Raw genomic sequence first — 11,705 nt, forward strand, 5'->3', positions numbered from 1 at the left:
TTTATTTATTTATTTATTTATTTATTTATTTATTTATTTATTTATTTCAATAGGTTTTTGGGGGAACAGGTGGTGTTTGGTTACATGAATAAGTTCTTTAGTGGTGATTTCTGAGATTCTGGTGCACCTATCACCCGAGCAGTGTACACTGTACCCAATGTGTAGTATTTTATCCCTCACCCCCCTCCCACTCTTTCCCCTGAGTCCCCAAAGTCCACTGTATCATTCTTATGCCTTTGCATCCTCAGGGCTTAGTTCCCACTTATAAGTGAGAATATATGAAGTTTGATTTTCCATTCCTGAATTACTTCACTTAGAATACTGGTCTCCAATTCCATCCAGGTTGCTGCAAATGTATATAAATATACATATACACTCCACTACATCCCCCCCCCATTTTCTTTATCCACTCATTGATTGATGGGCATTTGATATGTTGTAATTTTCAACCAAGTTTATGTATTTAAATTTGTCAACTGTAAATATTTGCTTGACTTACTACTTTTGGAATGAAGCTCTGGAAACAAATCAAGACTTAATTAAAAAATAAAATTCAAGTGGAAAACTTAACTACACACACATTTACCTTTCCTTGAAAAATGAAAAATTTTTGAGATGCTTAAATGGCTGACTTCCCTCTCCCATGAAAAGTTCTCGTGAAGGTGGTGCCTAATCATACGGTGGCTGTGCTGTGCTAATAAGCCCTTGGATCTCTGGCCTCAGTCAGGACTCAGGTTCTGGTCGGAAGGATACAACTGGCATTTCTAAGTCAACACCAGAGTTTCCTTTCAGGAAGGTAAGACCCTGTGGTGCAGAACTAATTACACTTTATGTAGCACTCATCTAAGTCTACTGACCATATGCTGCGGAACCATGGATTGCAGAAAGCGCTGCATTATTCCTACCGTGGAGATGTCTGTCTGTCCATTATCACTGAATAGCTAAAACCCACTTGCTTAAGAGAAAAATAAAGAAAAAAACCTCTTCCAGAGATTCTTTAATCTTTACTCACTGAAACTTACCTCTCTACGTCTGGAGGCCCAACAACTTTGTTTGATCTTCCAAACCACAGCAGCCACCAGGAGCAAAGAGAGGAAACAACTGTGAGAAAGCAAAGTACTGAGTTATTATCCCAGCCCCCAGAATCAGCACCCATTGTTGCCCACACCACAGGCCAGGCAGTGAAAACGGCTCTCAAATGCCACCTCCGGGCTCCCTTCTGATGCTCTGTCACAACAATGTGCCGGCTCAGGAGGCAATGAGTGAGACAACTTCAGTGAGCCAGGCTTCCTAGCTAGGCCTCTAGACTGTATTGTTCCCACATGGTACTCAGAGAGGGCCAGTACCTTCCACTCGGCCTTTATCACAATGGCCCACAGTGGCTTATCCCAAATAAGAAAAATAATTCTAAGATAATTATAACAAATATTAGTTATGCTGTTTATTCAAGTTAGCAAACATTTACTGGTAAAATCTAAGAAGGTGAAAAAGTTAATTATTAAAGTAACAATCAACTTTTCATAAGGAAGAGGCAAGCAGAAGAAGAAATGTGTATAATTTTTAGTGTACATTCAATATTTTTACAAATATGTATTTTTAAATAAAACACATTTGAAATGATCAAACCCAAGCCAACAACTTTCTTACAAATATTAAGAGAAAATAACTCCCAGTGACCTTAATAGTTGCAGAGGATTTCAATGCTCTCTCATGTATAAACCAGGTATGGAATGATTTGAAAAGCAACAGTGATGGCAAAGAGAATAGCTGACTTGCGGTTAAAAGGAAGAACGAGCTTAACAAGTAAAAAAAATAGATAACTGCTATAACTGCATTTTTACTCATTAACTTGTAAAAGGGGCTAGCTACAGGGTATTTTTCCAGAGTGCTACATGCACACGTAAGGCTCTCTGCCAATGTCATCAAGGTACTCTCTTGTTGGCTGAGCTCTGCGTTTGTAGGATGGGGTCAGCTTCATAAATGGCTGATACCAACACAGCCCTCCTGGGCTGGCTGGATAAAGGGACTCTAAGATGCTAGGATGACTGAACTGCCCTTACCTCAAGGCTCCCTCAAGGCTCACTGCCTCCCTAAGGGGTACAAGGGTGCAGACCCCTCCAATGGGTGCCCTGACAAAAGGCAAATCAATAGGATTGCCTTCCAAAACCCCCAGGATCATCACTTGGTGGAAAGCCTTCATCTCTGGGCCTCTCTGCTATCAGGACACTGCCAACTCTTCTCTCTGACAGTCTACATTGTCTTTTTTTTTGAGACAAGAGTCTTGCTCTGTCACCCAGGCTGGAGTGCAGTGGCATGATCTCAGCTCACTGCAACCTCTGCCTCCCAGGTTCAAGCGATTCTATTCTCCTCTTTTAGCCTCCTGAGTAGCTTGGACTACAGGTGTGTGCCATCACGCCCAGCTAATTTTTGTATTTTTAGTGGAGACGAGGTTTCAGCACGTTGGCCAGTCTGGTCTCAAACTCCTAACCTCAAGTGATCTGCCTGCTTTGGCAAAGATTATAGGCCTCACATGACTGGCCTACATTGTCTTTTTAATCAATACTTCAATTGGGTCAGGTCCTGTTCTAGGCTCATGGAAAACACTGATAAACAAAGACTACTGTCCCATGGAGTTTACATTCCAGCAGGTGGAGACAAACAGTAAGTAAATAAGCAAATTACAGAGCATGCCAAAAGGTAGGTAAGTGCTACAGAAATAAAAAGATGGTAAGAGCAGGGGGTTCAAGAGTACCCGTGGCACTCCAGAGCAGGATGGTCAGAGTAGGTGGGCCTTTCTTTCTCAGAAGGTGACATTTGAGCAACGACTTGGAGAAGGTATGGGAGGTGGCTCATGCATGCCTGCTAAAGTGCATCTGGAAAAAGGGGCAGTCAGTGCAAAGCCCGAGGCAAGGCTGTGCCTGGGATGGCTTGGGGAGCCTCAGGAGGCCAGCATGTGGAGTGGGGTGTGTAAGGCCAGAGATACAGACAGAGAGAAGGGTGAGGGTGAAGGGCAGATCATGTGAGGCACTGCAGGCATTATGAGGGCATTGGGAGAGAAAGCCAGTGCAGGTTTTTAAACAGAAGTGTTGGGATTTCATGTGTGCTGAGAAGACCATTAGGGGTGCAATGGCATTATCAGGGAGACCAGCAGTCTAGGTGAGATGATGGTGGCTCAAACCAGGGCGGTGGAAGCAGAGGTGTGAAAAGCACTTTCGAATCTGGACATATCAGGAGATCCACTTTAGATATGCAGAACCCTGAGATATCTACCGGGCAGCCCAGGGGAGACATCCTGGGCAGACATTCTAACCTGGAGGCTGGCTGCCAGGTCTGGGCTGGGCATGGCATTTGGAAAGCATCAGGATATATATGGTATTTCAAGCAATAAACCTGGCCACGGTCACCAAGAGAGTGAATACAGATAGATGAGAATGTCCTGGGGCTACCCTAACAATGAGAAGCTGGGGAGAACAGGAAGAACCAGTAAAGAGGTCTGAGAATAACCTTCTCAGTCCTTCTTGGCTTCCGTGTGTAATCCTGATTTTTGTCATTTTTATTCTAATAGATAAACATAAGGAGGCAGCAAATCCACAAGGAAGAGCATGAAGCCAACGGGAACAGCTTCTAAGTTGGTCAAGAGCCTGTTGCCACTGCTGAGAGGCGAGGACCCTGGTGTCACTCAGAAGCCTCTCTTGGGTCCACCTGTAATAGAGTCTGCGCCTGCCTCCCTCTCGGAGAGGGTGAGAGGGCCCTTCTGTATTCAGTGCAAATCTGTTGACAACACCAGTTACCCAGTTCCTTCTACTTGCTGCTCCAGCTACAAGAAGTGACAGAACAGCAAGCAAGGGAGAGTCTCTTATTTCCCTCTTTATAGAGGCTCCTTCCTGAGGCTGGAAAAGCATCTTATTAGGACACAAAGAGGTCTCAACAGACTGCGTCAGGACCTAGAGTTTACTTCTCTGTGCCCTGAGTCTGGAAATACTTTTTCTAACTCACCTTACATTGATTTTCTCATTTGAATCATCGAATTTCCCCCGCCTTTTGTTCTCTTTTCCATATATTAGCCATTCTTCAGAGTGCTTAGGATTATCTGGATACCTTTCCCCTTTTCCTTATAGGCTCCATTTTGAATTCTTTTGGACCAGGCTGGGAGCAGTGGCTCACGCTGGTAATCCAGCACCTTGGAAGGCTGAGATGGGAGGATTGCTTGAGGCCAGAAGTTTAAGACCAGCCTGGGCAATATAGTGAGAACCCAACTCTACAAAAAAGAAAATATTAGCTGGGCATGATGGTGCATGCCTATAGTCCCAGTTCTACTTGGGAGACTGAGGTGAGGAGGACTGCTTGAGACCAGCCCAGGAGTTTGAGGCTGCAGAGGGCTGTGATTGCACCACTGTGTTCCAGCCTGGGCAACAGAGACCCTATCTTAAAAAAAAAAAAAAAGCTAAATAAATTCTTTTAGATATAGTTAACTTGCTCTAGGAAAATATTTTTTTCTCCATGTCATGAAAATAACTCTATTCTTAGCTAAAAGTTTGTCATCACTAGTTAGTAAACATCATCTAGAAAAACCAAAGTTCCGGATTATTTTCCAGAATTTCAACCCCCACAAGGGAGAAGCAATGAAAATGCCATCTGTCCTTGTTTACTACATGAGAGGCCATGGGCCTGAAAAATACTTCCCCCATGTATTCTGATAGTGTCATTCGGTTGTCCGGGGACTGAATGTCCAATAGAAGTGGCTGGTCCTCACCGGGCTGGTACTTGGCAGCAGGGCCATCTTATTCCATACACATGCTCTAAGAATTTAAGGATGTCTACTAAGTGGAGCTAGAATACAGCCCCTATATCCCTTAAAAGCAAGCCACTGACACAAGCTTTTTTCCCTGAGAGGTTGGTGCCTATGGTTCCTCCTTACTCTGCACTTATCCTGAAAAGTCTAAGTTTACTTCCCACAAATATCTTACCACATTATGTACTAGATGCTGAAGGCGTGTGTGTATAGGAGTGAACGAGAGACAGTGCCCTGCTCCCCTGAAGCTTGGTCTACTGACCCAGACATCAAGCAAGTAAACATATGAATATATTCTTCAAAGTGTGATGAATACCATGATGAAAAATAATACAGTTCTATGGGAGAGAGGAACAAGGGGAGACAATTTAGCTTAGCCCTTAGAATTTTCAGACAGACAGGAGTGTCTTTTGTGTGCTAATGAATGACTCATGGGGAGAGGGGCCTAAAGAGCCTCAAATGTGGGCTGGTCACCAGAAAACCCAACTAGGTGGTTAGAGGGTTAGAACTTTCCGCCCCATCCCCCAACCTCCAGGAAGGGGAAAGGGGCTGGAGATGAGTTCAGTCACCAGTAGAAAATGATTTCATCCATCCTGCCTATGTAATGAAACCTCAATTAAAAAAAACTCATAATGATGAGGCTTGGGGGAGCTTCCGGGATAATGAACATATCCACGTGCAGGGAGGAGGCTTGTCCAGAGAGGGCGTGAAAGAGCTGTGCTCACCCACCTCCATGCCTTGTGCTATTCATGTCTTCCATTTGGCGGTTCCTGAGTTGTACCCTGTATAATAAGACTGTAATTCTATGTATAGTGCTCTCCTGAGTTCTGTGAGCTGTTCTAACAAATTGTCAAATCTTGGAGTGAGCAGTCACCAGAAGCCCTGAATTTGTAGTTGGCCCAGTAGCACTGAGGTAGCCTGGGGACCCATGTGTGCTTAGTGTCTGAAGTGGGAGCAGTCTTGTGGAACTGAGCCCCTAATCTGCAGGATTTGCTTCAACTATGGGTAGTGTCAAAATGGAACTGAACTGTGGGACAGTGGAGAGAGAATTGGAGAATTTGTTGTTGTCTGGAAAAATCAAGCAAGGCATGAAAGTATACAGAATGAAGGGTAGTGGGAAGAGTGTTCCAGAAAATGGGATAAGCATGTACAGATGCTCAGTGTAGGGCAAGAGCCTGTGTTTTTGAGGATATAGGAGATGGCCCTGGTAGCAGATATGTGGAAGAATAGAGTGCAAGCTGAATGTGGAGAAGTAAGCGGAGGCCAGTTCACCCAGGATGCTGATTTTATTTTAGATACAACAGGAAGGTAAGGTGCTAGACACATGATCTTTATAGGTCTTCTCTGGACTTTTTGTGGATTCTGGAGGGGCTAAAGTCAACTGAAGGTCCAGGCGAGACTGTGATGCTAGGGTTGGTGGGGCGGGGAATGGAGGTGGAGATGGCTGTATCTCTGGGGCCTGGTAAGGGAGTGCCTGATGAGTGAAAGCAAGAGAAGTGGCTTGGAACCTGCAGAGCCATGTTGCCAATTAGTGAGGTGAGGAACGCTGGTGAGGAAGCATGGAACTGGTCACTTCTGGGCATGTTGTGCTGCAGATGGGGAAGGCAGAGTCCAGTCAGAGAACACAGAGTGAGAAGATGGCCAGGGTCAAGGTCTGGGAAAAAATCAACAGCGAGAGGCTGAATAGAAAAGACTGCACAGTAGGGAGGCCAAGAAGCAGCGGTAGGGCAGCATGGGTCACAGACGGCTGGAAGAGTTTTGCTCACGCTCAGGAAGCAGTCAGTTGGTTGATACAACTGAGAAGTCAAGAAGAGGAGAACCAAAAAGTATCCTTTGGATTTGGCGATATAGTGTCCTGCTTAATCTGTGGAGTTACATTCCCAGACTCCCAGTGGATGCCTGAAATAATGGATAATACTGACCCCTACATATACTATGATTTTTAGATCTGATAACCAAGACACTAGCAGGCAGGTAGCATAGGGGTGTGGATACACTGAATCAAGGGATGATTCCTATCCCAGGTGGGACAAAGCAGGATGGCATGACATTTCATCACACTACTCAGAATGGAGTACAATTTAAAACTTATAAATTATTTCTGGAATTTTCCACTTAATGTTTGGACTACAGTTGACCCTGAGTAACTGAAACTGTGGAAAGTGAAACCACAGATAAGGGAGGTTATATATGCTAGTTACTCTCAACAAAAAACCCAGATGTGGCGTAGGGATGGCAGTCTGACTGGAGAGAGCAGAAAAGTAAAAAAAAAGATGCTCCAAGCGCAAAACCCATGGATACAAGGGAGAGGGTGGGTTCTGAAAACTGCCAGAGTGTTCACAGGCAGCTGCATTCTGAGTGGCCACACCAGAGAGTGTCTTCCCCTCCTCTGCCTGAGCCGAGCGGTGGAGGTAAGGCAGTGAGTGCTGGCCCTGGGCCAGGGAGGCCAAGCAGGATAGGGGCTCTCATTCAGCACAACCCACCACATGCTGCCCCTGCTCCACACTCACTGCAGGCTGAGGCAAACGGAAACAGTACACACGGGCAAACATGGAATCCTCAACACAACCAAAAATCAGACATTTTGAGAAAAACGAACATTATGCAAGAGAAGTGCCAAACAACAACAAATCTGAGGAAGTTATTCACAGCAAAAAATAAGGCTCCAAAAGCAAATAAAATTATTAATCTTGCAAAGGAATATGAAAGGAAATTTCATTCATAAAACCAAAACAGGCTGTTAGAAAAAAAATACTAGAATTAAAATGTAAAATAAAACAACTCATTGTGTGGGCTCCAAGAAATGGATCTAACTTTGAGTAAATTAATGGGCTTGAACGTACTGCTGAGGAGCTCACCCAGAGCTCAGAGCAAAAGGAAAACGAGAAAGTGAGAGTCCAGTTAAGAAGTATGGAGGAAAGATGCAGAATCTCCCCCATTCATCTAACAGAAAATCCTAGAACAAGTAAATAGAATTAAAGGAGAGGAAACAATCAAAGAAATATAAGGTAATGTTGCAAAACTGCAGAAAGACTCTAGTCTTCACACTGAAAGGCTCCCCACAAGTATCAAATTCTTTCCAACAATTTCTCTGAGAGAATTACTCTAGGACATAGTTCCACCCAACAAAAATGCCCAAAGAAGGGGAAGACATGAAGCACATGAAGTTGTGCAAAAATAAAAACAAAATGGTAAAACTTATAAAAATTGTCCCTCCATGATGTAAAATACTGTAATTACAATGTAGAATTTAAATGCCAGGTAACTCCTATTTAGGTAGTTGTAAGTGATTGTGGGGGAATAAAGATGGGGATCTCTCAGAACCCTAAAGCAGCCAGCCCCTGTAGGAACTGGGATCATGGAGGTACCAAGAGTGGGGGCCATGCTCACATTCTCTCAGCAGTCTCAGAATATCTGTCTTCTTTCCTGTCTGGCCACCTATGCTTTAGCCTGCACATAAATGGGTGCAATACCATCCCAGTCCCTGACTCCATATAACTTTCAACTAACTCAGGGTTTCTCAATGCCAGCTGAACATCAGAACCACTGGAAAGCCTTTAAAATTCAGGGCCTATACCACAACAATTAGACCAGCATCTCTGGGGGGTAAGGCCCAGGCTGCTGCTGCTTTTAAGCTTCCCATTGGTTCCAATGTGTAGCTAGGGCTGAGTCATGGGATAACTGCTCCAAGCTCTCATAATCCAGTTTAAATTTTTGGGAGACCTCTAATTGGCCTTGTTCATCTCTGCAGGTCATATTGTAGGTTAGTCTATACATCAGCTGCCCTTAAGATTTAGACTATTAAATAACTGCATTACAGGGTGATTAGTGCTATAACACAAACACGAGTAGAGTGGAGTCCAAGAGGGATGGTCTCTGGGGTAAATGTGACAGAAGACTTCACAGAGTAGACAATTACGTTGGGTTGTGAAGGAGTAATATGACAGGTCAGCGGGGTCGGGGGTGCATATATCCACTTTTCCTCTCCACTTGCCTCAAAGTCCCTGCTGTTCACATAGCCAAAAAGGAAGGAAATTACAACTTCAAAGGGACTCATAATTTGGTGGAAGTCACAGGACAAAGCTTCATGAAATACCGAATTTGTGGGAATGTAAGAGGATTCTTTGGCCCTGGGAGATGGCTGGCGTCAATGAGTCCGTGCTGTTCAGCACTAAGCACTAAGCAGAAGAAAAATGTGGGGGGAGATTTTAGGATTTTAATTTTTCTATGATAACAAGATAGACAGTGGTTTCCTTTTGGAATCTACATTTCTGTGGAAAAACCAGACTTCCTTGTGAACGGGAGAAGTTTCACCAAGTTTCCAACATTCCACATTAACTGGCACTGTGTCAGTTGGGGGAGGTTTCTGCAGTACCCTCGAAGCTCCAATGAGCTGAGCTCGGCATACTCTGAAAAAGGTGACAATAGAGGGTGAGTTCCTGGCTTAGTGGATGGTGCAGCCTTGGAGCTGAGGGAGTGATACTCTGTCTTGACGCACCACAAGTTTGTGGAAGTCTATCCATTTTCTAAATTTAGAAAATGGATAGACTCCTCTTGCCTCAAATGGAGAGGCAAATAGACTAAATTTGCCTAAAATTTAGAAAATAGTAAAACTATACCCAGATAAATTAAAGACAGATAAAAGAGGAACTAAACATTAAAAACAAACAAACAAACAAACAAACAAACAAACAAAAAACAGTAACAGATAAAACACCCATGAAGAAAATATAGGGAAAGACTGACAGATATACCTGGTGAAAAATACCATAAATGGGATTAAAAAACAAACAGTTGATTAGAACAAAGAGACAGAAAGACACACAAACACACATGCTCACACATGTACACACAGGCATGCACAAAATATAAAGAGTTCCTAAATTTCAGTAAGAAAAAAAGGCAAACATCTCAATAGAAATACAAGCAAAGGATATGAACAAGAACTATAATGTATCAGTAAACATCACTAATAATTAAAGAAATCAAATTGAAACAAGATACCACTGACACCTCCCAGACTGGCAAAATTAAAAACAATGACAACTTCCAGTGTTGCTAAGAGTAACAGAAACAGGCACGCTCATTCTTGCCACAGGAGTGAAAATTCATGCAATTGTTGTGAAGGGCCATTTGGCAGTGCTTCTGCATCTTGATACACCCATTATAGGATAAAAAACAATCCCAGAAAGATATTCACAGAAAAATGCAAAGACATATGCAATAAAAAAAAAAAAAAAAAAAAAAAAAACTGACGACAAATAAGAGTCTGTTGAAAGAAGAAATGGTTAAAAAAAATGCTACATGCAAACTATGGGAAAAGTTGCTTTAAAAAAAAACGAGAAGTAGGCCGGGCGCGGTGGCTTAAGCCTGTAATCCCAGCACTTTGGGAGGCCGAGACGGGTGGATCACGTGGTCAGGAGATTGAGACCATCCTGGCTAACACGGTGAAACCCCGTCTCTACTAAAAAAAAAAAAAAATACAAAAAAAAAAAAAAACTAGCCGGGCGATGTGGCGGGCGCCTGTAGTCCCAGTTACTCGGGAGGCTGAGGCAGGAGAATGGTATACCGGGAGGCGGAGCTTGCAGTGAGCTGAGATCCGGCCACTGCACTCCAGCCTGGGCGACAGAGCAAGACTCCGTCTCAAAATAAATAAAAAAACAAAAAAGAGAAGTAAAACACATAACACTGAGTAAAAAAGCAAGTTACAGAACAACATGTAAGGAGGTAGCCCATTTTATAAGTCAAAGTAGTCAGAAAAAAAACACAATTTATGTGCAGTATACACACATAGAGAAAAACTTTTGGAAATAGAAACAACAAAATGTTAACAGTGGTAGTTTCCAGAGAGTTACTTGGGGAAATTTTGAATTTTTACTTTATTTTTATATTACCTAAGTTTTATGATGAATATAAATTACTTTTGGTAGTGTATAATATCAGAATTCTTGTCTTCATGATGGTTTTCTATTTTAAAAAGTCTTAAGATTTAATATTTTTGCTTTAAAATATTTGGATTAGTGTAGTATATTTATTATAACTTTTTGTGCTGTCTTTATACATTCTTTCCCTTTGCATTCTCTACATAATTGCTATTCAATGTAAATAAATAATGTGAGTCACATTTTAAGTGTCATAGAAATCATATTAAACAGTAAAAACAGCTTTTACTGAACATTATGACATTAAAACATTATGAAATTAATTTTAATAATATATTTTTATTTAACCCGACAGGTAAAACATCATTTCAACATGTGATCAACATACAAATTATTGACTCATTTTACACTCTTATTTTCTAGTAAGCCTTCAAAACCTCGTATTTTATACTTCTAAGCCATCTTAATTTGAACACTAAATTTTCATTAAAAATATTTGATGTTTTTCAATTTTATAAAACATTTGAAGAGATTCATATATCCAAGTTGTGGTGACCACACTTACAAGTGTTCCAATGAATGAACTGAATATCAGTTTTTAAAATATATTTAAATTAATTAAAACTAAGTAGGATGAAAATTCACTTGCTTAGTCAAGGGTCACAAGCCACGTGTGACCAGTGGCTTTCAAGTCTGTACTGACCTTGTAGCTTCTTATTTACTACTATCTACTTTGTATTTTCATTTAATTTTTCCTCACTTAAGGCCAATTGGAGTCTTTTAAACTTTGATCCTTGGTTATGTATTATATTCTACTGGTCAATCTCATTTTGTGCCAGTACCACAGTGATCACTGTAGCTTGACAAAATGTTCACTATCTGGGAGGGATAGTGGACTCTCTCACTCTAGGACCCATTTTTTCTTGGTCATTCTTTCTTCATCTAATTATGCTGTAAGTTTGAACAATTTTATCTATCAAAGGAATACAAATGTGAATTTATTTTTTGGAGGTGAAATATAGAAATAGAAT

At 41.9% G+C, this 11,705-nt stretch overlaps 1 protein-coding gene across 1 annotated transcript in view; it reads right to left on the reverse strand.

The window, feature by feature from the left end:
* ATRN (attractin) overlaps positions 1–11,705 on the reverse strand; it is a 177,518-nt gene that overhangs the window by 14,062 nt on the left and 151,751 nt on the right. Inside the window, exon 26 of the mRNA XM_023220242.1 lies at positions 1,023–1,101. Coding sequence (XP_023076010.1) covers positions 1,023–1,101 — 79 coding nt within the window. The remainder of the gene's footprint in view (positions 1–1,022; positions 1,102–11,705) is intronic.

Source organism: Piliocolobus tephrosceles, chromosome 20, assembly GCF_002776525.5.
Source record: "Piliocolobus tephrosceles isolate RC106 chromosome 20, ASM277652v3, whole genome shotgun sequence".
Lineage (NCBI taxonomy): Eukaryota > Metazoa > Chordata > Mammalia > Primates > Cercopithecidae > Piliocolobus > Piliocolobus tephrosceles.